This window comes from Tetrao urogallus (genome assembly GCF_951394365.1).
Source record: "Tetrao urogallus genome assembly, chromosome: 24".
In the NCBI taxonomy this organism is placed as follows: Eukaryota; Metazoa; Chordata; class Aves; order Galliformes; family Phasianidae; genus Tetrao; species Tetrao urogallus.
In genome coordinates, this window is record NC_136837.1 from 5,063,007 (window position 1) to 5,090,974 (window position 27,968).

At 59.8% G+C, this 27,968-nt stretch overlaps 1 protein-coding gene across 1 annotated transcript; it reads right to left on the bottom strand.

The window, feature by feature from the left end:
- LOC306955287 (receptor-type tyrosine-protein phosphatase V-like) lies at nucleotides 1–27,876 on the bottom strand (the record flags this gene model as incomplete). The annotated part of the gene is given in 42 exon segments (XM_079546551.1): nucleotides 1–60; nucleotides 1,176–1,311; nucleotides 1,760–1,917; nucleotides 2,029–2,151; nucleotides 2,245–2,379; nucleotides 2,466–2,539; nucleotides 2,890–2,980; nucleotides 3,079–3,166; nucleotides 3,809–3,888; nucleotides 4,281–4,416; nucleotides 4,698–4,858; nucleotides 5,419–5,541; nucleotides 5,683–5,817; nucleotides 6,555–6,631; nucleotides 6,759–6,849; nucleotides 7,118–7,211; nucleotides 7,340–7,387; nucleotides 7,726–7,852; nucleotides 8,038–8,105; nucleotides 9,499–9,709; nucleotides 9,785–9,919; nucleotides 10,096–10,374; nucleotides 10,534–10,803; nucleotides 11,440–11,712; nucleotides 11,954–12,226; nucleotides 12,944–13,216; nucleotides 13,586–13,855; nucleotides 14,107–14,376; nucleotides 14,604–14,876; nucleotides 15,008–15,277; nucleotides 15,782–16,051; nucleotides 16,513–16,785; nucleotides 17,271–17,531; nucleotides 18,079–18,351; nucleotides 19,243–19,509; nucleotides 20,108–20,377; nucleotides 20,876–21,142; nucleotides 22,173–22,236; nucleotides 23,115–23,191; nucleotides 27,745–27,785; nucleotides 27,787–27,821; nucleotides 27,823–27,876. Coding segments are annotated over 42 exon segments (6,954 nt in total).
- Between the last annotated feature and the right edge of the window lie 92 nt (nucleotides 27,877–27,968).

The following is a 27,968-nucleotide window of genomic DNA, read 5'->3' on the forward strand; positions in this document are numbered from 1 at the left end:
TCAGGGCTGCTTCTGAGTGATGATGTCCCGGATGCAGGTGTACAGGAACACGTACTGGTCCTAAGGAAGAGAAAGAGGGTTCTGGGGTCAGGGCTCCAGCAGTTTGCCTTATTATTATGCAATTAACCAGCAGGGTAATGGTAAAGCAGGATTCACTGTCCCAAGTGGTCCATGACCACTCTGTACCACCACAACTATCCAGAAAGGAAGCATCAGACACAGAGCTCACTAGGCCACCCTTATTTCCTTCTGCTATGATGTTCTGCACAAACTGCTCCAGAACGCTTCTGGGTTCCAAAAGCCCTCAGAGAAGGGCAGGGGGAGGACCAACTCCTGGCAGGGCTCTGGGAAAGGCAAGCTGTGAGGAAGGCAAAGGGCTGAGCTCCACTCACAGAGCCCAGGGGCAGGGCAGCTGCTGTGGGTCGCAGCGCCATGGGAGCCAGGAAGAGGGTTGTGGGTTGTAGACCCAACAGAGGGGCCCCCGAGCAGCTTGATGATGTGCTGGCTGAGCTGCAAGGCATGAGGAGCCTCTCCCACCCTGGCAGCAGTGGGCTCAGCCCTGCTGCATGGCCGGGGAAGCCACAGAGCCCACAGTGGCTGCACTTCTTCTATGAGCCTGTTCTGATTGGGTAATCTGCAGTGACAACCTGGAGCACAGCCCTGGGGATGTGTGCTGCAATATCCACTGGTTACCCATAGCAACGACTCAAAAGTTCATCCTCACCCCCCTGTGGTTGTTAAGCCAAACCCACGTGACCCCACCGGGGAGGAAGGCAGCATCCCACTGATGGAGGATGCTGGCAGTCACAAAGCACGGGGTTGGGGCTCCAGCCCTGATCCCCCTTTGCTGGCCAGCACCTGCAGCAAGGTGGGGAGGCAGCAGAGCTGCACCCGCAGCAGCTTTATGCATTTCTGGGCACGCTGTGTCCTGTTCAGCGAGAGCACTGCTGGAATACAGTGCTCTCTGTGGAGCTCTGGTGTGGAGCAGCAGAGGCGGTTTTTGCACGCAGCTCTGCAGCTGGGAAGCCCCAGATCTGCCCCAGTTCTCCTGTCCTCTGCAGGGAGGGGTTACAGGGATGCTGCGTCAGCACAGCAAATGGAAGCGCTGCCAGAAGGCATCTGAGGCAGCAGCGCCCATCAGAAGCACACACCAGTGTCCCCTCCTGCCCGCCTACCAGCGTGGGGGTCATGAGGCAGCAGCTTCTCATCAGCTGGAGGGTCACCCCATAGACATCCACAGTCCTCTCTGTTTTCAGCTGGTGCAGCAGGCAATCCAGGGCGATCAGTGTCCCCATCTGGTTCTCACCACCACTGCAAAGGACGGGGGGAGGGGTCACTGACGCCAGGCCAGGCTGAGCTGGGTCTGTGAGCACTGCACTGACCAGAGGTATGAGAGCCCACAAGAGCCATCAAAGAAAGCTGGAGGCACAGCCAATCTGCCCCACCGAGCAACAGGGAGATGTGTGGCACCTGGGGACATGGTCAGTGGGCATGGTAGGAAAGGGACAAATGATCTTAGAGGTCTCTTCCAACCTTTTGACTCAATGATGCTATGAGAGAGCACGGTGGCGTGAGGTGACAGTTGGATTTAATGACCTCAGAAATTTTTTCCGACCTTAATGATTCTATGATACTCTCCACACATCTGAAACTCCTCAAGCCATTGGTGGGGCAGAGCCTTACTGCTGGAACTGGAAGGTCTTTCGGGCCCTTCCAACCCAGCTGTTCTATGATCCTATGACTCTATGACCCCATGTACCTGCAGTGCAGAAGGAGAGGGCTGGCTCTCTTCCTGCTGGGCACGCACCGCCTGACGGCACCGAGGAGCTCCACCAAGCTCTCGACATTTGGCTGCTCCTTGTTGCTCCACAGCCTGTACAGGAACTGCTGCACCTGCCTCTCCTTTCCTTTCTTCTCCTGGGGAGACACAGAGCTGATGGCTGAGTTTGGATACAGCTCAGCCACATCTCCACACACCTCTCAGCCTGTGCCCTTCCAGCACCCCAAAACAGCCCCACAGAGACGTACGTGCTTCACTTTCAGCTGGATACACCTCCAGCCCGAGGCAGGCTTCTCCGTGCCGCACTGGATGGTCAGCAGCTTTGTGCAGAGAGAGTCTCCTTCCAGCGGCCAGCACACGTCATGTGGGATCTGTGCACAGCAGCAGGTCTGGTTCGTGTCGATGGCGGACATCACAGCAGTCACTAATAGCTCCACCAAGGAGCAGCAGGCACAGTGCCTTACCTCCCCCATCTCCTGCCACGGCAGCAGCGTCAGGATGGTGTGAACGTCCTGCTCCCACACCAGCGTCCAGAAGTCTTCCGTGGTCAGCTTGTCAGGCCCCTGCACAGCCAGGTAGTCTCTGCTGGAGCTGCAGCCCTGGGTGGGGAATGAGAACGTCACCCTCTGGTGAGGGCAGCGCAGGAACCTGGGGGGGTGGGCATTGCTGCGGGGGGCCGACTCACCGGGACGCGCCACACCTGCAGACCTGAGAAAGGGCCTTGGTCCAGCAGGGAAAACTTCACTCTGGAGCGATCATCTGCAAAATAGGTGGGAGACAGAGTGAGCTAGGGCTACCTTCATGGGATTTTTTCCCCCTTATACTGATTTGGAATATCCTACATCTTCCAAAGTGTCCCTGTTGCCTCTTGTCCTTCCATGGCGCACACCTGAGAAGACTGCCTCTTCTCAGCACCCTCCCAGCAGTCATAAGAGCTCCCCTTTGCCTTCTCAAAGCTGAACAAACCCACCCACCTGAGTGCCATGCAGCACACACTCTCAGTCCCCAGCCACCCAGAGCCACCTGCTGGACTCACTCCCATGTTTCCAAGCACGTTCGGCTCTGGCCCAGCATGGTGGGAAGGGGATGTGAGGTGTCACAGCACTTACACGGCAGGATGCTGGATGAGGGCCGTGTTTGCTGGGTGCCCAGTGATGGTGTAGCAGAGCTGGTTTCTTCCTTAGCAACCTCCAGAAGGGTCTGCCAGAGTGAAAGACGGCGGTGAAAGCGTGAGCAGAGCTGGCCCAGGGGAGCGGGAGGGACCGGCAGAGCTCCCTGCTGCCTGGGGCAGCTCTCACCTCGTATTCCCTCAGGAAGCCCACGTTGGACTTGGCTGAGTTCTGGCAGTAGTGCTGTGCAAAGCTTTTCAGTGGGACAGGGCAGGACCTGCGGAGGGAGGCTGGTGGTGAGGGTGAACAAATGCAGAAGCATCCAGGCTGTGTATGCAGGAGCTGAGCAGGGCTGTGGGCAGAGCACGGCCAGGCTCGTGCAGCTCCCCAGCCCAGCTCTGCAGCCCTGGCCCTCATCCTAACCCATTCCCAAGACGCAGCATGGGCAAGGGCATCCCATTTTGAAGGAAGGAGAATTTGGCCATATAGATAGGTGTGCGACCTCCAGAAGCACACTCAGATGATAAGGTACGTGGGCAAAGCCTGTCCTGCTCCCTCCTCTGGGCCTCTTTAAGAAGGGACATCCAAAAGCCCAGCTGCTGTGAGTCCCTGGAACCCATCCTTGGTGCGTCCCACGGGCTGGGAAATCCCAGCTGATATCCACGCCTGCCCCAGGAGAGCTCTGCAGAAATTTGGTGTTGGCACTGCCCAGAAAAATGTCACTGAGGAGGGGAGGACTGTTCTGGATTGGGCTCCCTGTGCTGCAGGGAACAACCAGCCCCAGGCTGACCCTTCTTAAAGCAGCGGGTGGGACAGCTGCTGGGTCACCCTGTCCTCCTGTCCTGGGATCCCAGCTCGCTGTCTGCAGGGCTGTGGGGCAGAGTGGAGAGAGGGCAGGAGAAACACAGCAGGCTCTTACGTCTCTGTCCCTGATAAACCCAGGAGTGGTTCCTCCAAGATCTTGTCCAGGATGCAGCTGTGCAGGAAGATATACTGGGACTGGAAGGCAAAGGCAGACAGCAATGTAGAGCAATCCTGCACCATGCAGATAGCGAGAAGGGGGGGTATGGCACTGCTAGGGGGCAGGGTGTGCTTGATATTCATGCCCCCCACACTCATACCCCACAGCCTTGGTTAGCCCAATCTCAGATCTCCCACATCCCTCCCCTGGGTTGTCATGAAGGGCAGTACTGACTCCTTGACCCAACCTGGGGCAGAGGGCTCATCACTTGGGAGGGACACCACAGACCAGTGACCTGGTGTGGGCAAGAACTGCCTGCAAAGGTTCTGGTCCTGTTGCTACGTGCTCTTGGGCATCTGTCTGCCAGCCCTGCAGGCTTTCGTTTTGCAGGCTTTTTTTGGGGCTGTGGAAGAGGGAGCAGAAATCTTACCAACGTCTGGATCATCTGGTAGCGGTTCATCCGCAGGGTGTAGACCACACCAAACATGTCCACCACCTTCTCCTGCTTCATCTGCTGCAGCAGCCGGTCCAGAGCAATGAAGGTGCCGCTGCGGCCCACCCCAGCACTGAGGGCACAGAGAGCACAGCTGGAACACTGCCTGACCCTGCGGCTGAGGAGGTCCCCTCCTGGACACGTCCCCCCCATGCCGTGCCATGGGACACCGGCCCCAGCGCGACTGAAGGCTGAGCATCCGCAGTTCCCCATCCCCTGGGGCTGGATGTCATGCTGGGGACATGCAATCCCCAGTTCCCAAGGAAGGAGACTCCACAGACCCTCAGTGCCCTCAGATGTTGATTTCCTCCCTGCACCCTCTGCCACCCGTTGTCCCGCTGAGCAGCGCCTTGCCTGCAGTGCACCAGGGTCGGCCCAGCATCCTTGGCGCTCTGGATGTGCTCCCGCACCAGTTCCCTGAAGGCCAGAATGGATGTTGTGGACTCTGGGATCCCGTGGTCAGGCCATGCAGTGTAGTGCAGGTGGGACACGTGCCGTTCTGCCCGGAGGCCCTCCTGCCAGGGGTACATTGGTTATCAGCGTGCATGGATGTGTGTGCACCCCGCAGCTCCAGGAGCACACAGGGACCCTGGGACACCCGACTGCAGCCAGGGCCACGTCCACCCCACCTGTCACACTACTGCATCCCCGAAGCAGCAGGGCACGTCCCATAGCAGGGACACAGCAAAGCAACAGAAAGGAGAGAGAAAGGATGAGTAAGAGGGGTGATACATGTTGGATGTGTCTGCGCTACTAAGTTTGAGGCAGCAAGAATTGGAGCGGGTTGTCCAGAGAGGTGTTGGTAACCCATCCCTGCAGACCTCCAAGGTCAGGGCAGGGGCTCTGAGCACTGCTGGAGCTGTGGTGTACATGGCAGAGAGTGGGACCAGGCGGCCTTCAAAGGTCCCTTCCAACTCAGACCATTCCATGACTGTGAGATGGATGACTCCTCTGGGGACTGGGTCATCTTTGAACCCTGTTGCAGGCAGGGGAGACTGCACCACCACCAAGGAGAAAAATCACTGCATGCCATGCAAACTCACAGCTCTTGATGGGTCCCTGGATCCTTACTTACATGCCACAGCTTGAACTCACGCATGGTCCACTCCTCAGCACTGCTCTGAGACAGCAGGTGAACCCGGAGCTGCCCGTAGGAGATGGGGGCAGCTTCAGACGGCCAGTAGTGATCACAGAGAACCTGGGACACAGGCAGGACAGGGTCACGGTGGGGCTGCCTCACCCAGGGTGACCTCACACCTCCCTGGGCAGCGTGCACAAACCCAGCTCACGCTCAGGGTGAGGCTGGGCTGGGGGGTCCACATCCAGCACGCAGACGTACCCGCCCGTTCTCCATGCACACCGTCAGCATGATGATGTTGCAGACGTTCTGCTCCCACACCAGCCTCCAGAAGTCCTCGATGGTTTTCTTCAGGGGCCCTTGGGTGACAATGAACTCCTGCGGGGACGTATAGCCCTGAACAAGAGCCAGAGAGGAGCAGTTGGCAAGGGGTTGAGGCAGGTGGGTCCTGCCCTGGGACAGCCAGTCCCGCTCTGCCCTACGGATGGAGAAGTACCCTTTGTCCTCAGCCCATGCGGGCAGAGTTTCCTGGGCAACTGACTTTGCAAGAAGCCGATTTCACAGGAAGCGAGTGCTGCTCAGCACGTGCTCTACATTTTTGGAATAAGGAATGGCAGCCCACTTCCCCCCAAGCAGTTCCTCATTCGGCCTAACCAGGGAAAGACAGCTGAGGGTCCCTCTCCAGCTCCTTGCTCATTGCTGGAGGTGAGATGAGCATGCAGGGTCCCAGCCTCCGCCGCGCTGTCCCTCAGTCACACAAATGCCCTGTGGGTTCCTGTGTGCCCCGCTGTTACCTGGGAACAGCTCCGGGGTGTGGGATGCGGGCACAGCTCCGGGGTGTTCAAATGCAGCTGCACAGAGCAGAAGGAGAAAGAGCAGACAGAGACAGGGCAGCAAGCTGAGAGAGGATGGAAAGAGGACAGAGCTGAAGAAGAAGGAAGAAAGCCCTGCTGGTCTCACGCTCACTCCTCTGCATTCACAGCACTCGCCATCAACCTCTGCTAAAAGGCACCCCAACACCTCGCCGCTGCCAGCTGTGGTCCCAGCAGCAGCTCCTGCCCACAGCCCTCTCAGCCTCCATCCTGGGGTCCTTTGGCCATGTTGCTATGTGGGGAAGGTGGGCGGGCACTCACAGGCACAAAGTTGGCATTGATGTAGTCTGAGTGCAGGTCGTCCCCCAGTTGGCTCAACCTGACCCGAGAGTGGTCGTCTGAAAGAGATCAGGTGTGTGAAACTGAAGGTGTGCACACACCACTCCTCCCAGGAGGGGAGCCAGGATGCCTGGTGAGCCCACCTCACAGCCCAGGAGGGTGCTGGTGGGAGCAAGGAGCACTTACAGGGCAGCACGTGTGGGTATCTGTTCTTGGAGACGTTGGCTGGGAGCTCAGCCCCCACCTTCAGCTGCTCCTTCCCAACCTCCTTCAGCTCCTGTGGGACAAGGGAGAAGCCATGCACAAGCATTGTGGAGCTGCCAGCCCACCACCAATGGCTGGCTGGTGCTTCACGAGCCGGGCAGGGCTCACCCCTGCACAGGGAACTGCTCCACCATTCACCCAGCATTGCCACTGGTACCAATTTGAGCCACAGGTGGCTGCCCAGCAACTGGGCCATGGCAACTTCCTTTGACCCAGGTTGGATTGGAATGAGCTATTTAGGGGGAAATTAAGTCCCATCTTTTGCAGGAGTCCCATCTCACCTCAAACTCCTGGAAAAAAGCATGGCTACCACTTGCTGTCTTCATCTCATAGTACTGCTTGAAGTTCTGTATGGGGATCGGCCGGTGGACATTTCTGCATGAAATGAAGTCCGGAAGAAAAGTTGCCTCAGATGCTGGGAGGTGAGGGCAGCAGAGCCCAGTGCTGAGCTACAGGGCAACGGAGGCAGGCAGAGAGGGAAGAGCCCAACGAGCAGCACCAACCTCAAGCTGTAGGTCACCATTTCCTGGGGCAGGCTGCTCTTCTGTGTCCTGGAAGCAGAACGGGGGAGCTGTTACTGATGCTGTCAGTGTGCTGTGTTTTGTTGGCCCACGGAGCACCACGGGCATCAGGCACATGGCCCAGTTCTCTGAATTAACCACGGGCAGCTGCCCTTTGCATGGTGCTTTTGCAGTCATAGAAAATCTTATCGGAAGGGACCCATAAGGATCACTGAGCTCAACTGGTGGCTTCACACAGGACCAGACCCAGGGGGTGCCCTGGTTGGCCAAAAGCTCCTTTTATGCCCTTGCTCTTCCCCACAACCTGGTTGAGTCTTGCTTGAGATTTTCAGCTGAGACCCATTGGGTAAGAGATGGCCCATCCTCACCTCCTCGCTCTGAGCTGCTTCCAGTAGACCAAAGCAAAAATAGCAGCCAATGTCAGGAGAAATCCCACGATGATTCCAGCTATTATTGGCACTGGGAGCGGAGCTGTGTCCATGCTACCTCCAGCAGCTGGAATCAGAAAGAAGGGACAGAAGTAGGAGCCAGTATGTGACTTGGTTTTCTCCATTTATGACATTTACTACAGCCCATGAGCTCCCTCTGGCTTGCTATTAGCTAACTGCTATTAATCTCTAACCTGCTTAGCCAGGTAGGGAAGATGAGAGAGCAGCTGGGAGATAACATCCCCATCTTACCCGAGAACGTGGTGAATGACACTGCAGGGGTGACAGGGTCGTACTTGGTGAAGGCAGCGATGCTGAACCTACGGCAGAGCAGAGCACAGTGCCCATGCACCACGAGCCAGCAGAACTGGGCACCCCGGCAGAGGGGGCTGAGCTCCACACAGACCCTCCCCTATGCCCAAAGATGTCGGGGCATCCCGTTCCCGTGGAGACCTGCCCTCCTTCCTCCTCCAACAGGGAGCCCTCCCAGCTCCCTGCAGAGCCAGCTTCCTTCTCAGGTAGGCGTCCTACGCACAACGCAGCATTTCTAAATGCACCTCTGGATTTTAGCAGCTGAGTTTGTGGGATGCAGGGTGAGCACCCTCTGGCAGCACCCCAAACCCAATGCTGGGAGCAAATGGAGCCACGGAATGACATAAGGGTTTGTTGATAGATAGCTCAGAGACAGGAAACAAGCATTGGCTGTCGGAGGAATGAGCAGCCAGGGACATCTGATTTGCACCCTGCTGCTAACGATTAACTAGGAAAACAATAGTTGATTGAGGATATCTGTTCTTCAGGGCAGCCAGAATGAAAGCTAGCTGTGATGAGGTGCAAAAGGCCCTGCGCAACCAAACTATTCTAAGTGCGTGCTATTCAACCATGGCTGAATAATGACACCGTCCATGGCTGAATAATGACACCGTGCCTTAAATGCCTCCTCACAGAAAGCTAATGATAGACTGCAGGGGAGCGCTGGGAGCACTGAGAGTGTTCTGGCTGGAGCCTGGGACAATACCGGGAGGGCAGAGGGGCGTCCTGCTGTGTTTGGCACTGTAAGGCAGTGCGCTGTAAGGCAAATCCCTGACTCACAGCAGAACTGGAGCAGAAATCCGGATTCGAGGCTGCAAGATTTAAGCAGCAAGAGTTAGCAATGAGGAACAGCTGGGCTGCATGGGCAGCCAGCGTCAGAGCTCCTGGATCAGCTGGATGCTCTCCTGTTGGGGGTGCAACACCCCAGTGTGTCTGATGACCATGGGATGGCAGTGCATCGCAGTGCAGCTGTACTGCTGGGCATGACAGCACAGCGCCTCAGGAGAGCAGTGAAGCACTGCCAGCCTCCACGATCCTGCCCTGAGGGTGGGATTTCCAAAGGAATGGTTCTCTTGAGAGCTCCGAGAGCTCTCATGACAGCCATCCTTGCTGTTAGTTCCTTCAGAATGGAGAGCCGCAATCCTCTAGATTCTGGAGGTCCCCTTTGTCAGAGGGATGCTTGGGGATTTGGCTCCTATTAACAAAGCACTGAAGAAATGATGCTTTGTTCACAACTTCCCCTTTCACTCCTGCTCCCCTTACCCACCGACACAAACATTCCCTCCTCCTGCCCACATGGCACAGCGAGCCCTGGGGTCTGCTACAAGGGCAGGGTGGGCGTGCAGCCACCTCACCGGGACCCTCCTGCAGCCCCTGGGGGCAGAGGCTGACATCTCTCACCTGTACTGCTCGTTGGCTTTCAGCTTCCCATTGCACATCGCCCGGGTCCGGCCGCACTCCTCTGTCCCCACGGGCACTCGCCAGGTTTCAGTGGATTGGGTGGAGCTCGGGTGGAAGGGGTTGGGGATGAGCACAGCCAGGTAGGAGTCCTCCGTCCCGTAGTAATGGTCGTACCATGTGCTGGACATGACGTCCTGGGTGGGCCTCAGCACTGCAGGGCGATGCACAAGGTGATGTGTGGGGACCCACATCCCTTTGGGGAGCCGCTGCAATTCAGAACACTTACGTGAGTCATTAGTGGTAGCAACGACTCCATAGTACTGGATTTGGCCGTTCTCCTCGCTGAACAGGTCAGATGAAATGATGACGGTGGAGCTGGCCTCTACCTGGAAGACTTCTGCTCGCAGGGGCGGGGGGAGAGCTGCAAGAGGAACCAGCAAGCACAGCCTGTCAGCACATCCCTGCTCCCACAGCACTGCTCCCAGCATCACTGCCCAGAGCGCTGCCAGGACTGCACTGAGCTCATAGACAGTCCCTGGGTCTAACCAGCAATGCTGGCTGTCTGCTGCAGGGTGCGCGGGGAAGAAGGGGACTCACCCTCTGCTGTTGTGTTGCAGAGCAGAGTGACAGCCGGGCTCCTCATGGCATTGATGCCCACAGTGCTCACAGTGATTCGGTAGGAGGAGTTTGGCTGCAGCCTCTCCAGGCTGGCCTGGCTCACGAGAACGCTCACAGAATGCTTGGGGGTGGGGGGGCTGTCCGAGAGCCCCTCTGTCACCACCTCATAAGCCTCCACGTCTCCAGGAGAGCCGCTCCAGTTCACAAAAAGGCTCCTCGGCTCCGGTAGGCATTGCACATCCTCCACAGGGTTTGGATCTTTGAATGAGACACCCAGGGATGTGAGAGGTGGGCTCACCCTACTGATGGGGTCTCCTTATCGCCCACCAAGAAAACCTGCACCCCACTGCTGAACGCAAAGGGTGATCCACCCCCCCCTGTGTTTCACACCCCCGACCCCAACCTGTGCATACCCACCCATAGCCACCGCCAAGGGCTTGGTGCTGCTCCAATAGGGCCCGGCCACGCAGCTCAGGGACACGGAGTAGTTCCTGCCTGGGGTCAGCCCGTGCAGGAGGTGCTGGAATTGCCCCTTGGTGAGCGCGTGCCGCCGTGGCACTGAGCCGTTCCGGGGGTCCCGCAGCCACAGCTGGCAGTCGTCCTGCTGCCCAGGGGTGCTGCCCCAGGAGATGAGCACTGTGCTGTTCCCCTCCGCCACCGCAGAGACATTTTGGGGAACTGAGGGGGCTGCAAGGGAAACCACAGCGGGGCGGTGACTGGGACAGCAGGCACTCTTGTGCTCTGCGGAGATGTAAGCAGAAGATGGGTAATATGCAGGGAAGCTTCGTGTGCTCAGTGATAACATTGCTGGCTGCCACTATGAGAAACGGCCTTTAAATGGCAATGGGAGGACATGCAGATGATGAACATGAGCAGATGGCTTCCTCCTGCCAATTAGCAAGTTTCGTTAACGACCTGCCTGAAGGGCTCTGCACATGACTCCCAGTACCCTGCAGGGCTGGCTGAGCGTGGGAGCAGAGACCTCTGGATCCCCCAAGCAAAGCGCAGGGACTGTGGGGATAAGCACATGAAAAGACTTATTGTGCTTATCTGCCATTTCCACATTCCTGAAAATTACAAAAAAAAAAGAAAAAGCCAACTTCCCCATATTTCCCATGCCAGGAATTTTCTGAGTGCCTGGGAGCAAGGCACTGGGGGTGGAGGGGTACCCAAGGGCAATGTATTGCCTGCCCTCCTCCATGACCCCCAAAGCACGATCCCTCTGCTGCAGCTTCCAGGCAACATTCCCAACCCCATCCCTGCCCCTTTCCCCCCACCCCAGCACTCTGAGCTTCATGCAGCCCTGCAGCCCCCACTGCTCACTCGTCCAGTCGCTGATGTTCCCTGCGGAGGCTGCATAGGGCCCTGCCACAGACATCACTTCCAGCAGGTATTTGTGTCCCGGATCCAGGCCAGAAAAGGTGAACTTGCTGATGCCTTTCCCAACAGATGTGCTGGCTGCCAAAACACCCGACCCCGAGTGGTACAGGAGCAGCCTGTAACCGTCGTGTCCCTGCGGTTCGGCTCTCCAGGACGCACTCAGCCTGTTGGGGTACCCTTGGTTTGTCATGTACACGTTACGGGGCGGCAGGGGATCTGCAGAGACAAAGATGAGCATCGTGTGTCAATGCAAGTCTGAGGATGTGGCTCGGGCATCCCAGCAGTGCCATCGGATGGGATGCACTGCGTGAGATGGGGCACTTCCTTGTGCTCAGCACCACAGCACTGCTGAGCCCTGGGCTTTGGGCTCAGAGGCTGCCATAAGCATCAGTGGGGCCACGTCCTTTGCTGTGACCCGCACTCAGCCAAGGCACAAACTCCAAAGCCAGCTACTCACATGTCCAGTTGCTGACGTTCCCCGCAGGTGTCCGGTAGGACCCAGCTATGGAGGCCACCTCCAGTGAGTACTTGCTTCCTGGGGCCAGCCCCGTGAAGGTGACGTTCTCGGTGTCCCTCCCAGCTGAGGCCGTGGCTGCCGTGGTGCCCAGCAAGGTGTGGTACAGGGTCAGCATGTAGCCATCGTGCCCCCCGGCTGCAGCCCCCCAGGACGCGCTCAGCCTGTCGGGGTGCCCGGTGCTCAGCAGGCGCACGGCAGTCGGGGGCAGCGGGGCTGGGGGGCACAAGACCTGATGTTAGGGACCAGACATCAGGCAGAAGGTGCTTAGTAGGACACCGCACAGCAGGGCAGCGCTCCCTGAGGGCTGGGATGTGCAGTGCCACTCTGCAACACTGCCAACTCTCTTCGTTTCCATCCCCTTCCCACCTGTGGCCCTCGTTCCCTCCAGCTCCTACTCTCACCCTGCTCTCTGTGCCCACCTCCAAGCGTCTGCCACAGCTGTGTGTACTCATCCTCCAACAGAATTGGCATAGGACTAATCCAAACCCTGCCCAGCCCTAAAACCTTTCTGGGTGAGAGGAGGGGCTGATCGGTCCACCTCCAGAGCAAAGATTTGTTCTCCTAGGAGGAAGAGGGATCAGCCTCTTCTACTGCACCAATTTGCAGAGCTTATGGAAACATGGATTCTATCTGCAAGAGGAGTTCAGCAAGTGTGTACAAATCCCTGGAGGTGCAGGGAGATGGGGCTGCTTGGGCAGCAGGATATCGCCATGTGGGCACAGCTGGGGAACCCTGCATGTCATCAGCACATACTTATGCAGTCCTACAGAGCAGAACATCCACATGCCCATGAGTTCAGCAGTGTGCCCGTGCACCAACCACCGCATGTTGCACCCATCCACACCTCCAAAGGCACCAGGGCCCACGTAAACTCTCCAGGTGGTGCAAGCCTCCCACCCCTCTGCAGGGGAAATTTCCCTGGGCACTCACGTGTCCAACTGCTGACGTTGGGTGCTGCTGTCTGGTATGGTCCAGCCGTGGCACTGACCTCCAGGGAGTACTCGTACCCTGGGGCCAGCCCCGTGAAGGTGACGTTCTGGGTGTCCCTCCCAGCTGAGGCCGTGGCTGCCGTGGTGCCCAGCAAGGTGTGGTACAGGGTCAGCATGTAGCCATCGTGCCCCCCGGCTGCAGCCCCCCAGGACGCGCTCAGCCTGTCGGGGTGCCCGGTGCTCAGCAGGCGCACGGCAGTCGGGGGCAGTGGGCCTGGGGGGGAGACAGGAGTCACTGGCAGGAGCCAAACCTGGGCTGACGGAGGGGAGACCATACAATCATAGAATCCTTAAGGTTGGAAAACTCTTCCAAGATCACCAGTCCGACCCCAACCCGCCCACCGTGCCCACTGACCACGTCCCTCAGTGCCGCATCTCCGCAGCTCTGAACGCCTCCAGGGACGGTGACCCCCCCCCCCCCTCCCTGGGCTGCTGCGCCAATGCCTGGCTGCTCTTTCTGAGAAGAAATTTCTTCTTGTATCCAGGCAATATAATAATGTGGGTGGGAGAGGAAGGCAGAATGGCCTCTGAATCAAACTGGGAATGATGGAGGACACGAATGCAAGAAGAGCACCGTACTCACGTGTGCAGTGGGTGAGGTTGGGGGTGCTGGCGTGGTAGGGCCCAGCTGCAGCTCTCACTGCCACGCTGTAGCGAGTGCCGGGGTTCAGGCCGTGGAAGATGTGACTCCTGGCACCCTCAGCCAGCACCACGTGTCCAACACGGCGGCCGGAGGCTGCATCATACAGCTCTGCCATGTAACTCTCTGCTCCTCGTGCCATGGCTGCCCAGGATGCCCGCAGTGCTGAGGCTGAGGGGCTGCCCAGGGTGAGGTTGGCAGGGGCCAAGGGATCTGGAAAGCAAGAGGGAGAGAGTCAGCTTCTGCGTGCCAGGATGGGACGAGATGGCCACCAGAGTTCCTCCTGGAGGGAGGCACGGGCTTAGTGCATGTGGTCCAGGCACAATATCCCCAGGGCCTGCAGCTGGACGTGGCAGGGGAGATAGCGCAACAGAGAGGATTTGGAATGGGGAAGGTGATGGTGAGCACTCTGTGGGGTTCACGCGGGGAGGGATCTGAGGCTCAACACAGCCCCTCAGACTCACATGTCCATTGGGTGACGTTGGCAGAAGAGGCTTCCAAAGAGCCTTTGACAGCAATGACCTGCACAGCAAACCTGCTGCCTGCCTCCAGGTGAGTCCAGCTGATGTTCTGGGCGTCCTGGCTCACGGTCTGCACCCGATCTCTGCTCTGGGTGAGGCTGTGCAGAACAACACGGTAGTGGTCCCTCCTGCCGAGGGGTTTGTTCCACTGTGCGTGGAGCTCGGAGGAGCTGCCTGGGTTGGTCAGGCTCAGGTTTGTTGGAGCAGCAGGAACTGCAAGGAAGGACAGACACACGAGTCAGAGAGAAAACAATCCAGTCCTGAACACGCCACCAACTCTGTGGAGTTTTCTCCTTGCTGCACTTGGTGCAGGAAGGCTGCAGGAGGCAGCGCATCAGAAGAACATCCAGGTGCCCTTTGGTCTGGGTGGCAGACATAGATCCCCATCCCATAAGGAGCTCCTTGCAGCTCTGAGCCACCTGAGGGTGCTGTGATCTCACCTGTGCAGCCGGTGGTGTTCCTGGGGAGGGAGCGGAAGGCTCCGGCTACTGCCCAGATCCCAACAAGATAGCACGCTCCCGGTGTCAGCTGTGTCAGGGTGATGTTGGTGCTGTCCTTCCCCAGTTCCAGGTTCCTTGCTGGTGAGGAGGAGCCTTCCTCCAGCACGCTGAGCAGGTATCCGTCCCTCTGGCCTGGAGGGGTCTCCCAGTGCACAGCCAGAGCCCAGGCAGCGCCCACAGGGCTGGCGGACAGGGAGAGTGGAGGTAGCGGGACTGTGAGAGAGAAATGGAGTTACAGGGGCAGGACTGGGACACCCAGGGCTGATTCCAGCTTGGGAATGGAGCTGGGAGCCGCAGGACTGCGAGCCTGACGTGGGACATGGGCGGAGGGGCTGCCTTCCTACCTGTGTAGCCGATGGCAGTCTGAGAGGAGATACGATGAGGCCCAGCCTGAGAAATGATCTCCACTCGGTACCGGGAGCCCGGCACCAGCCCCTCCAGGTCCAGGTGGGTGACACCACGGGGCACAGACACATTCCTGATGATGGACAGGGACTCTGCCACCGAGAGCTGCACCAAATGCTCTCTGCCACCGCCTGACTCCACCCAGCTCACGTGCAGCTCCTGTGGTCTCCGGCCAGGCTGCACGCTCACGTTAGCCAGAGACAGCGGATCTAGGAGGAAACACAGCACAGAGATCCGTGAGATGGCAGGGAAAAGCAGCTGGAGAGGACAGGAGCCAGCCCACACCTCTGCATCGCACTGAGGGAGAAGTGGTGACCACTGCGCACGGTGTGCAGGTGGGCACAGAACAGAGCCCTCAGCTCCCCAGAACTGCTCACACAGCATCACCAAATGGCTGAGGTGAGAAGGGACCTCTGGAGATCACCCAGTCTAAGCAGAGCCACCTAAGAGCAGATGACCCAGCAGCAGCAAGTCCTACGGCACTCTGTGCACATCCTGCATCCCTCTCTGCTGGTCTGCGGCCAGCCTGGAGACAATGCATGCCCTAGGCAGCTCAATAGGGCTGCTCTTGGAGGGCCCAGAAGGCATCATACAGCACCGAACTCATGGTTCCCATTCCCATCAGCATGCAGAGTGCAGCTCTCGCTCCACAGAATGGCCCAGGCACATCAGTGTCACTGCGGGTCCTGCAGGCAGTGCCAGCCCTCACTCACATGTCCACTCGGTGGCAAAGTGCGACGAGGATCGGTAGGGGCCAGCGAGGACGGACACCTTCAGGAAGTACTGCACGCCAGGGGACAGCCCCAGGAAGGTGAAGTTGTGGATGTTTGGCCCCACGGAGATGTTCCTCTGCGCTGGATGGCTCTTGCTGTAGAGCTGGAGGTGGAACTGGTCCACGTCGCCTGCAGCCTTGTCCCAGAAGGCTGAGAGTCCCAGCGGGCGCCGGGTGTTGGTCAGGGTGACGCCGGATGGAGCCAGCGGGTCTGGGGGATGCAAGAAGTGAGGGGAGGCAGTGGGGTGGGGGCTGTGGTGGGGATGCGGCACGGGAGGATGAGTTGCAGCCCAACAGCATCAAGGGGAGGTGGGTGCAGGGCAGCTGGCTGCAAAGAGGGTCCTACACTGCTGTGCACTCATCATGGGCACCCTCAGCTGCTTGCCCCCAGTCAGGTCATCAGCACTGGGAAATTAAACCCCACACAGCATGAATGTCTGCTCTGCAACATAGGAGCAGGACCCCACTTGGTGTGCTGGGTACCCATTAGTAACACATTCCATTCTGCACTGAGGACTCTTTTGCTTCCAACACGGCTGGAAGTGTCTCTGACTATCCTGCTCTTCCTTTGTCTGTCTGTCCATCCCCCCATACGTGCTCCACTCCCTGCCCTCTCTGTCCAGGCTGTGGCTGCCATCTGCAATAGTGTTGGGGCAGGCATTGCACACTCACATGTCCAGTCTGTGGCTGACCGCACGCTGGATCTGTAAGGCCCAGCCATAGCAGCCATCTCCAGTGTGTACTGTCGCCCAGGGACCAGGTCCTCAAAGGTGACATTCGTCCAGTTGTTCCCCACAGACACGTTTCTGACCCGCTCCTGAGATCTGCTCTCCCACAGGGTGCCTGTGTAGCCAGTGCTGCCCGCGGGCGCTGCTCTCCAGGCTGCTTGCAGAGAAGTGCTGCAGCCCTGATTGCTGAGCGTCAGCTGCTCCAGGGGCAAAGGATCTACGAGAAAAGGTGCAGAGCCACTGAGCGGGGGTCACCTGCAAAGGTGCAGCCCCAAACGTGCTGAGATGGAGCCCCTTTCCTAGGAACGCCCACACCAGGGTGGGTCAGTGTGCCATCCCCGCTGACATCTACAGACCAGCTTGGCCCAGAGACTGGTCCAGCACAGAGCCCAGACAGGAGAAGGTGTTTGGTGAGGAAAGCTGTTTCAGGGCATATCCAGCCCAAGCAGTGCCCCAAAACGGAGCCAAAGGGGGGAGAAGGGCACTGAGCTCTGCTGACCCTCGTGCTGGGTGGCGGGGGCACAGATGAGGGTCAGACACATCCAGCAACACCTCTGCCTTCTTCCTGAGCCTTTTGCCCTTTTACTGGGCGAGGCTGCAAACAATCTCTGCTATGCCATGCCCTGAGGCACAACACGTGGGAAACAGGCAGGATGCAGTGGGACCCCCAGGGCTGGCTGCAGCAAGGGCGGAGGGACTCACATGTCCAGTTGGTGATGCGCCGGGGTGTGGAGGTGTAGGGACCAGCCACGGTGCTGACCTCAAAGGTGTAGAGGGTCCCAGGGCGAAGGCCCTCATAGGTGACGTTGGTGGCACCTCTGAGCAGAGAGCTGTTCTTCACGGGGTTCTCTGTGGGGCTGAGGGCCAACATGTAGCCCTCTCCCATGGCCTCTTCCCAGCTGGCTCGTAGGCTGGAGGGGCTGCCGTGGCTGGAGAGGCTCAAAGCAGACGGTGGGAGCGGCTCTGCAAGGGACAAGGGCAGGGTCATGCACAAGGACAGATTCATGTCATCAGGCAGCACTTCTCCCATCAAATACAGGCAGGCAGGGCTGCAGGGAGACTGCTGCTCTCAGCCTCAGGACTGGGTGAGTGCCCCGCTCACTGTTCCGGGCTCCAGTCCTTCTTCCAGGAGCGGCAGCTCTGGGGCATCTGCCTGGGCACTGGCCATGGCTCCAAGTCACCCAGGAGGGGCCAGGTACAAAGAAGATGCTGCTTTAAAGGGGCTGGTGGAGATACACGCCCCCAGAGCAGCTGCTGGGAGTAGAGAGAGGTGAGCGCATAGCTTTCAGGCTTGGCTGGTGCCTGCCACAACCTGGCACAGCTTTGCCACAGATCTTCGAGTCCCTTCTCATGAGGAAGAGCAGTGCAGCAGACTTTAGCTGCTTCTAGGGCCAGGTGCAGCTGTATCACACAGCCCCATCTCTGCTCCCACAGACATATTTGCAGGAGCTCAGCCTCTCTGCAAGGCACCCGAACGGCCCAACAAGACACGCTTCAGCTTTCTGCTTACGTGTCCAGGCTGCCGCGCTGCGGGCAGAAGCTCGGTAAGGCCCAGCCACCGCCGTCACCTGCACAGAGTACTGCTTGCCGGGGCTCAGCCCATGGAAGGTGACGTGGCTGTTGTCTCCCCCGACGGAGATGTTCCTGGTGGGAGCACCGACCTCCTCCTCCCGCAGTGTCACCAGGTAGAAGTCCCTCTGTCCAGCCGGGGTGCTCCAGTGAGCCTGCAGGGAGCTCTGCTCCTCCGCACCGCTCAGCGTCACGTTGGTGGGGCTCAGGGGGTCTGGAGGGGAACGGGAGGGGGTCAGGGTGATGGGGTGTGTAGACTCCCAGCCCAAGGCTTGCTGTGTGCTGTAACTCAGGGCTGCCAGGTACAGCAGCAATACCTGCTTGGTCAGAGGGGACAGACAGCCGTGTGAGACCCCACAGTTGCCTCACACACCCCCAGCCTCACTCCTGCTGCCTTATCCGCATCCAGCCTTCAGCATCCTTTTGGAGCGTGCTGTTTCCAGTCCCCAGCACAACCATTCCTACTCAGCCCTGCTGGGAAATTCCTACGGGGCCCCTCATCTCCACGGGTGTCCTGTTACGACCTCGCTGATATTCCCAGGATCCAGCCTGGACGGAGCTCCTGGCTGGGCTGTGTGTCTGGCTCTGGGCGCTGTGCAGTCGGGTCAGTCAGACAACTGCAGGGACTGAGTCAGGCTCCACAGCAGAACCAAAGCAGCTGGGGGTGTGGAGCTGTTCCAAAATCCGAGCTGCAGAGTCAGCAGGCTGCAGCTGCCCGGACTGGCAGGCAGAGCAAGGAAGGGCTGGAGAGCATTGCTCTTGTCCGCGACTTGGACTGCGCTCTGCATTTTCCTCGTGGTTTCCTGGTCTGAGAGAGCAAGTCTGAGGCTAGAGCTGCTCCCAGGACTACAGCCACTGTGATGGCAGGGAATGGTCCCTTCCAACCTAAGCTGCTATGGTTCTACAATACTACTCTGACAGCAACCAGCGGGGACCACAGCCTGCCTGTCCCCTCATCTACCATCCTGACTCCCTAGAGCTGGGTCCTGGTGTGGCTTTCTACCCTCTGCACCCAGGTGCTGGCACATTCACATTCACACTCAGAGGCTGGATCAGAGAAAGTCACGGCAACCGAGGTGCCCCCAGCCCCCATTCCATTACTCACATGTCCATGCTGTGGCATTGGGCCCCTCCACGGCGTAGGGCCCGGCCACGGCGCTCAGCCCCAGCCAGTACTGGGTGCCAGGCTGGAGATGCTGGAAGCTGTAGCTGGTGAGGCCTCTCTTGGCTGACAGGGTCTTGGTCACCGTCTGGGTGTGGAGGTTGCGGAGCACGAGGTGCAGCCAGGCAGCCCCCCCTGCGCCCACCCAGGTGGCTGAGAGGCTGGTGCTGGAGCTGGGGCTGAGCCTCAGCTGGGTGGGGATGGAGGGTGCTGGGGGAAAACAGTGAGATTGGGCAGTGCACAGCCATGCTGGGGGCTGTCATCACCCTCCTCCCTCCCCAGGGTCTCCTCCTCTTCCCCTGGCACTGTCACAGGGGCTGCAGATTCCCCATGTCCCTGCCCAGGTGAGCTGAGGGCCTTGTGAGGTCCCTCCATATTTTTCCAGGCTGTGGAATGCAACATTTGTGCAGCTCCCACCAATTGAGGCTCTTTGCTAAGGCTGCCCTCCTCTGCTACAGAGCAGAGAAGCCCCACCGGGCAATGGGGCCCACAGGGCAGGACAGGTGTGTAGGGCTGTCCCCATGGGTGACACACCATGTGTGGTGGTCCTTTCCACATCCCTCAGCTCACAGCATGGTGGTGACGGGTCAGCAGTTGGACTCGGTGACCTTACCGGTCCTTCCCAACCTTAGTGATTCCACGACTCTACGATGGGCTCCCAGCTCTTCCCCATCCTCCACAAACTGCCCATTCTGAACCGAGGTCCTCGTCCCCTTCTCCACCAACCCACGTGTTTCAACCCTTCCTCCCCAAACCCTTCATCCCGCCCAGCCTTCCCCCCAGGACACGCACACCCATCCATCCCTACCTGTCCACTGGTGGGTGCTGGTGCTCGCCTGCCCAGCCCCAGCCAGCGTGCTGACCTTCAGGGCATACTCACTGCCAGCAGCCAACCCATCAAACAGGAAGGCGGTGGCGTTGGGTGGGACGGACGCATTTCTCACCAGCGTCTGTGAGTCGCTGTGGTACAGGCTGAGCTGGTAACCGTCCCGCTGCCCGCTGCCAGCTGCCCAGGAGGCCTGCAGCGAGGCCAGGCTGCCGCCGCTGCTCAGGCTCAGGTTGCGGACGGGTGAAGGACCTACATGAGGTACAGCGCCATGGGGCTGGCAGGTTGTGGCTCAGGAGGGGTGGGATGGGGCTTCCCGCGGGTGAGGTCCCGCCAGATGGGCCCAATCCACCGCGCACAGCCCCGTCCGCTCCCTGCCAGCCCCCCGCCCTCCCACCGGCACTGTGAGCTGCCCCATCCCCGCTCTGTCCCTTTGTGCCATTCTGCACAGTGACTGAACAGGGCAGGGAAGCTTGGCCCGGGACACACGGCTATCCAACCCCATCCCTTCTCCTGGCCATGCCCTTCCCTCCAGTTCTGCTCTCCTGTCCCAATTTTTCTGCCTTCACCTGCACCACTTTGCCTTCCAGAGGGATGCTGGCTCCCCAGCTCTGCTCCTTCCCCAACCCTCGCATGAACCAGGGGGGGAGGGGGGTGCAGGGAGCAAGGCTGGGTCTGACAGCGACTGGCAGAGATGTCCCAAAATCACGGAGCAGCTCTCAGACCTGCAGTCCCAGGGGAAGCCCTTACTTGTCTGTGCTGTGACTGTCTGCCTGGCAGTGTCCATGCAGCGCAGAGCGGCTGTCACCTCAATCTCATAGTATGTGCCAGGGGTCAGCCCGTGGAACCAGAAGTTGGTGACGTTGGGTCCCACAGATCCATTCTGCAGCAGTGTGCCCGACCCCAGCGGGGAGAGGGTGAGCGAAAAGCCCTCAGCACCCCCCTCTGGCTCATCCCAGGAGAGCAGGAGCGAACCTGACCGGCCCTGGTCACTTGCACTGACATTCAGGATCAGCCCTGCAGGAGCAAGAAGGAATTGAAAACATCATGGATGTGAAAGAGGTGCCCCTGAGCATCTGTTGCACTGCATAAAGACGCCAAAGGCTTCAGGCCATCACCTGCTTTGCCTACATATCCCCGCGTCTGCAGCGTGGGGGGACGAGGAAGTGGCACATGGGGCTTTGTCTAAAGGGTGGGTCGGTGGCCAAAGCTGCCATCAGATCCCTGCCCTTGGAGCTGCTCAGCGCTGAGCCTGTGCACCAGTGCCAAGCTGCAGTGGGACCCCTCCGTGCTCCATCTCTGCTGCCGTCCCCAGCGCTGCAGCTTCTAAGCAGCTCTAGTGCTAATAAGACACTTGTGTAATCATTAGCGCTTAAAATTTGCAATGTGCAACATGTTGGAACAGGTTTACCTGGGGCCTGGCAGGGCAAGAAAGCTTTAAACAAGCACAGCTATTGCCCCAGAGAGCCGCCTGGGGCTGCCTTTACACAGCTAAGAGCAGTGTGGGGTGAGCCCTGGGGATAGGGGCACCTTTGGGACTGCTCAGGTGCAGCGCGTGCCCTCCCTACAAAGCCGGAGAGGCACAGAACTCTCAGAACAACGTGCAATTTCCACTTCATGCAATGCTGTCATTTAGAGGCAGTAGTTGGGAAAACCGGGCAGCACGCCGGGGTGCCAGCAGCCTGCGGAGCTGAGAGCATGGCTGAGCTCCTCTTGAGGACAGCCAGAGGGGCTGCACCCTGCACAGAGTTCATGCAGCAGTGGTTTTTCACTGTGGGATCTCTCTCACATCACTGAGGTATGAGATCTCCACCCATGTTTATTTGCTTGTCTCAGGTTTCCAACGCCTGAATTGCCTTCGTCCCTCACTTAGCAATGGGCTGCTTCACAAATGTCCCAGCTCCCCAAACCAGCAGGGCACATCCTGCAGCCCACAAGGTCACAGCACCGCTCACACCCCACAGACAAACTCTGCCGACCGCATCCACATCCAGGTACCCCCACAGCCCACTGCTGCTGCAGATCACCCGGCAGTTGTAGGTCTCACCTCTGTCACCAGGTGCATCCCGTGCCTCCAGCCCTGCCCGCGTTGTCCCATTGCAGCCCTCTCCCTATGGGACAGAGAACATCGGCTGAGATGTGGACAAGGTGAGGTGCTCAGAGCTGGGGGTGCGGGGGGCTGCGACTCCTGAGGACTGTCACAGCCTGGGAGAGCACCAGCACCCCTGGCCAAGGCAGGGGACAGACTGAGCAGGCAGGACATGGGAGCTGCCCCAACCCTTAGCGCAGCTCCTGGGCCTGCTGACCCACACAGAGCTGTGCTCACAGGGCGAGGGCATCCCACCAGCACGGCCAGGGCACAGGGGGAGGATTTGAGCAGGGAGGGAGCTCTGGACAAGCAATCTCACTGCCCCATCCCCATAACAGTGCGGGGTTGGAGGTACCCCAGAGCTCAGCCTGGCTGCAGAGTGAGGACATGAGGACTGTAGGGTGCTGCCAGCAGGACACCCATCCCCCCACAGCCTGCTGGCGAGCAGGGTGTGTCCTGCTTTAGGTTGGGGACAGTTCCCCCACATTAAAGGAAACCTCTGCCTACTCCCTGTCCCGCAACAAGAGAAGTAATCATTAGTTATTTTCCCCTTTGCTCTGCGGGATGATTCATTTCTGGCTTCCTCCCAACCCAAGTACGGTGGTTTTGGGGACTGGGTGCACAGAGGGGAGCGGAGGGGCTCGGGACCCCCGGGGGGAGCCTGGCAGCAACGGCAGCAGAAACACCGGGAGACGATGGCAACGGCGAGGGGGGGTGAGCGGAGCAAAGCGGCAGCTCGTAATTGCTAACGCCGCTAATTCGGTGCAGCTGCACGGCTGGAGAGGCAGCCCAGAACGATGCCGTCATTCCTCAGCGGGGTAGGACTATGCGAGCCCCCATCGCCAGCACGCTCCGAGCCAGACACGGACAGATGGGGGGGTCCGAGGGATGGGGGCTTACCTCCGCCAGGGTCCTCAGGAGCCGCGGCACCCACAGGACGAGCAGCGGCAGAAGCGGTGGCCTCATGGGGAGCGGGGCTGCGGATCAGAGGGGTGACACGTTGGGGTGGGGGCTCCTCAGCAGCGCCTGTCCCCACGCAGCCCCGTATCCCAGCGCAGCACGCATCCCCGCACGCTCCCCAAGCGACGGGGTGACATCAGTGGGGACGAGCGATGCATGCCAGCGCGCCGCCCGTCAACCGTGCCAGCTGTCCCTGGGCTGGGAGAAGTCCAACGCGGCCGTGCGTCCCTCGCTGCGCGCATCTGCTATTGTTCCCGTGGCTCCGCGTCCCTCTGCGGTGGCGCTGCAGCTGTCCCCGTGCGCTGCGGGCAGGGAGCGGCTCGCTTGGGGACTGCCGGGGGGGGCTCCGCGCGGCTGCAGCACGGGTTGGCCATCAGAAGGAGTGCTGCAGAGTTGTGGGATTTGTGCGGAGAGGGGAGGAGACAGGACGGCACGGATGGCGGCTCCGAGCTGGGAGGGAGTGCCCGAACCGGCCCCCAGCGAGGGGAGGGAGCGCAGCGCCGGTGCTGGGGGTGTTGGCACACGCGTGGCTGCATGGGGCCGTGCGCTCTGTGCAGCCTTTAGCCGCGTGTGCACGGATTTCTGTGCAGGGTGCAGATGGAGGAGGGAAGCTTTGGTTGTGCTACGCGGGGGACATGTGGCTCCATGTGATGCACGGAGATCAGATCTGGGGGTTGCACACACTGAGAGCTTTGTGTGCTGCATCGCATGGGCGTGAAGATGCCTGCAGCACACTCGGCCTGTCTGAGGGTCCGAGCTGCGCCCCGCGTGCTCACGGCTGTCGGATCTGCCCTTGGCAGCGCTGTGCCCCGGCCGTGTGCACGGCTGTGCTTTGTGCCATGCGGGGCTGTCTGTGCAACGCGCGGCTGCGTGCCAGCTCTGATTCAGAGCAGAGATGCCATTGGCTCCACATCAGCGCCGGAGATCTGGGACAGTGCTGGAAGAATCTCAGCAGTGCAGCCATCCCGGAAGGCAGCGCAGCCTGTGTGGCCGTGGGAGTCTGTCCCAGTAGCCAGCGTGGTCACCGACAGCAGCTATTCAGGCTGTGCCTTTTGCTGTCAGCTGCCCGAGCTGTCAGGATGTGACCCCATGGGGCACGTCCCCTAGCTGGCCCCAGGACAGAAGACTCCCTCCCCAGAGAGTTGGAGTTTTGTCAGGTGGAGCTTGTGATCCTTCCCCAGTGCTTGGGCAAAGATGTGGGAAAGCTGTCAGTAGCTGGGAGCAGAGCAGGTAGATGTTCCCAGAGGTCCTGCACTGCTGAGAGCCATTGGGGCTGCCCAGGAAAATGACAAAGGGGGTCCCTTTCTCCTTACATGGAGGATGGAAAGGGTGCCAAGAATCCTCTTGCTTTAGCATGGACAAGCTTAATATGGACAGCTCAGGAGAGGCCAAAAATGCAAGTGGTGCATCTGTTCAAGTGGACAAAAGCTCTTAGGGACCCCCAATAGACATTTGGGACGGAGGTACATCAGCACCATGGGAAATGGATATGACCCATCAAGCCACACTGCTGACATGGGTCAGCACAGCTGGGGATACCATCCTGCTGCTGAAACTAGCAGTGACCAGGAGCTGGTCAGCACTCCTGCATCTGACAGTAGCTGAGGGCAGGGCAGGTGCCCACATGTGCTGCCATTGTGTTTCCCAGCCACTTGCAGGCAGTGGGAATCCGCATCCACAAACTGGGGCAGATGGAAGTGTGGTGCTGACAGTGGGCAGGGGGCTGTTTGCAAGGCCTCTTTCCAGCGCTGGGCGGCTGCAGCCAGCTGGGAGGAGGTTGGAGCTCCCCACTGCAGCCAGGCATGGCCAGGATTACCCGGGGGCCCAGGGCGGGAGCCTGGAGGCTATAGCTGGACCAGATGCATTTGCAAAGAGGCTTTGGCTGATTCTGTCTTCCCACACACCCTGACACTGGGCCTCACAGAGGAGTGACTCCACATTATGGCTGGGGACACAGGGCTGCTTCCTCAGGGTGACCCTGGAGGGAGGCAGAGGCTGCAGGGAGGGCAGGGATGAAGTGGAGGAGCAGGCAGCTGGTGAAGGGGGTTTAGATGGAGAGCTCAGCCTGATGGGAGCTCTGATCTAGAGGGGGGGGATGGAGGACCCTGGGAAGAGATCTTGCATCCCTCAGTGCAGGTGACAGGAGGCAGTGTCACCAGCAATGGCACAGACGGGAGATTTTCCTGGTCTGCAGACTCAAGGTGGGGCTCGTTTAGCTTCCAAGCGCACCAGAGAGCTCTGGGCCAGCCAGAAAACAACCCCTGTCCCTGGAAGTCCAAGGAACTGCCAGCTCTGAGCTTGCCCTGGGAGCTTGGCTGGACCTGCCTGTACTCTCTGCCCATCCAGCCTCTCCATCCTCGTTTCACACACCCCTGGCACAGACTTGAGGGCTGCTCCTCTATGCTGCCATTGCTGGGGTGAAACCCCTTCCTGCCTGCCGGCACCCTCCATGCACTGGGTGAGCAGAGCCGGCACCCTGCTGGCCTTGGGGACGCATCCCTGCCACCCCCACCAACTTCATCCTAAGGCTGTGCCTGTGGTGCAAACCAGCCCAGAGCGCCGCCGGGAGCCAAACCCAGGCCCTATTCCCGGCGCCGCGGGGCTCGGCAGCCTCCCATGCCGGTGGATAAGCTGCTCATTATGTGCCAGCCCTGCCTTCTGTGTGGTCGCCCCATGCCACTGTGCCACCGCAGCGGGGACGCAGAGGGAGACGCCGTCAGCTGGGGATGCCAGAGCCCCCGTGCGGTCCCCCCCGACGGCGAAGCCTTTAGCTGTTCTAGACCCAAAAACAACTGCAGAAGGTTTCTCCACCCAGCGGCTGGAAGCGGGCCTGGAAACTCGGGGGCTGCCGAGTCATCACATTTTCCGTGAAGCAGCAAAGGCTGCCGCGAGGCGCAGGGGGGAGGGGGACGCCCAGCAGGCAGCCAGTGCTGGAATGCCGGAGCCCTTTGCATTCTGTGCCCTTTGCGCTCGGGAACGGTGCTGGTGGCACAGGGCTCGTCCCTGCATGATCCCTGTGCCTGGGGGAGCAAGGAAACCTGATGGTAAGCTGCAGCAGGAGGGAGGATGAGGGAAGGTGTGCAGCGAGGCATGAGTCTGACGCACCAGACTATTCCTGGTGTCACAGGGTCTGCAAGGTGACAAAGTCCCCAGTTCTGGGCATGGGAGGGTCATTGCCAGGGGACAGCATGTGGGCAGGGGTGCTGCCACACCACTCCAAGGGACACAGCCTGTCACCTGGAGAGGTCACAGTACAGCGGACACAGCTGTGGCCTGGCCCTGCACCACAAGCAAAGCTATCACAGAATTCTGCAGTGCTGTGGGCACTGAGAGCAATGCTGTCTCTCCCTGGGCAGGACAGAACACCTTGCAGCCAGCCTGCACTCTGCATCACCCCGTGGTACAGACACCGGTGCCACGGCAACCAGACTGGGAGCAGCTTTGGGACTCCTGTGCTGCCCCCAGCCCACAGCAGCATCCCTCAGCTCCCAGTCCCTCCAGTCACAGTCTCTCCTCGTGCCTGTGAGCACTGGGGGCTGCCCCAGGCCATGATTTCTTCCCACTGCCAACTCCAAGCACTGAGCACTGCCTAGTGCTGCAAGGGAGGAACAAGGGGAGCAGGGTGCATCCCTGCAGGGGATGCAGGTGCTGCTGGGATCTCTCTCTCTGTGAGGTTCACACGCTGAAGGGCCGGGACCCTGAGCTGCGCAGCACCATGATGCTCTCACTCCAACCCCTCGCAGGTGTTTGGTGATTTCCATGCTGAGCTCTGCCTCCTGCCCCGCACCTTCTAGCATTGGAACTCTTCCCATTTTGTGGAGGGGACATGCAGGGCAGAGCTGTGCTCAGAGCCAGGCATGAGGACACCAGGAAGCTGAGGGGGATGGAAGCAAGTCCCACAGAAGGCGATGCTCTGCACCCCTTGACTGCTGCCGGTGACAGAAACGACCTGGCAGCAGCAGCTGGGATGCCTGTGAGCATCAAGCTGGCTGGGAAGAGCAGGGCTGTGGGTGACTCAGAGCACGCCCAGCAAGCCGGCAGAGCCGGGCAAACCTGCTTTGCCCTCCTGGGGTGTGGGTGACTCTGCTGAGGCTGATCAGACTCAGTCCCCTTCCCCTGGCTGAGGCAAGAGATACCGCACAAGGAGGGCTCGGAGCAGCTTGCATCAGCACCTCTAAAACCCCTCAAACCATCACCAGTAACCCCACGGGGCTCTGCTCCCACCCTGGGACGCAGTGCTGGAGGGCAGTGCACAGTGCACAGGCTGACGCTGAAGGCACCCTGTGCTGCCAGGACCCCTGCACCCACGGATCCAGGAATGCACTTCTGGCAATGCTGTGAGCAGCTCCCAGAGCCCTGTGCTTCACAGGCAGGGAACTCAAGGCGCACATTCCCCTCATGTAACATCAGTGGCACACATGCAGGAGCTGCCCCATCCGCTGCAGCCTACCCCAGCGCAAGAGTTTGCCCACGCCGTGCCATTCAGTGTGGGAGCATTCTCGCTCCATTCCCACCGCACGCATCCCGGCTTCATCTGGGAAAGGGGACGGGAGAGGAGTGCCCCCGGTACCTGTGTTGGTGGATGTCCCCGCCGTGCTCCTCGTCCCGTCCCCGCGCGGCGCTGCCTTGGCGCGCTCCCACTCGCTTTGCTGTTTGCTCCCGCGTGTGCGCAGCTCTGACGCTCAAGTCTGGGCTGGTCCATGGGAAGGGCTGCCTGTGCTCGCCCCGCGGCCGCGGGATGCCATGGGAATGGGATCGGCGTGGTGGGGATTTTCTCTGGCAGACCCATGGCTC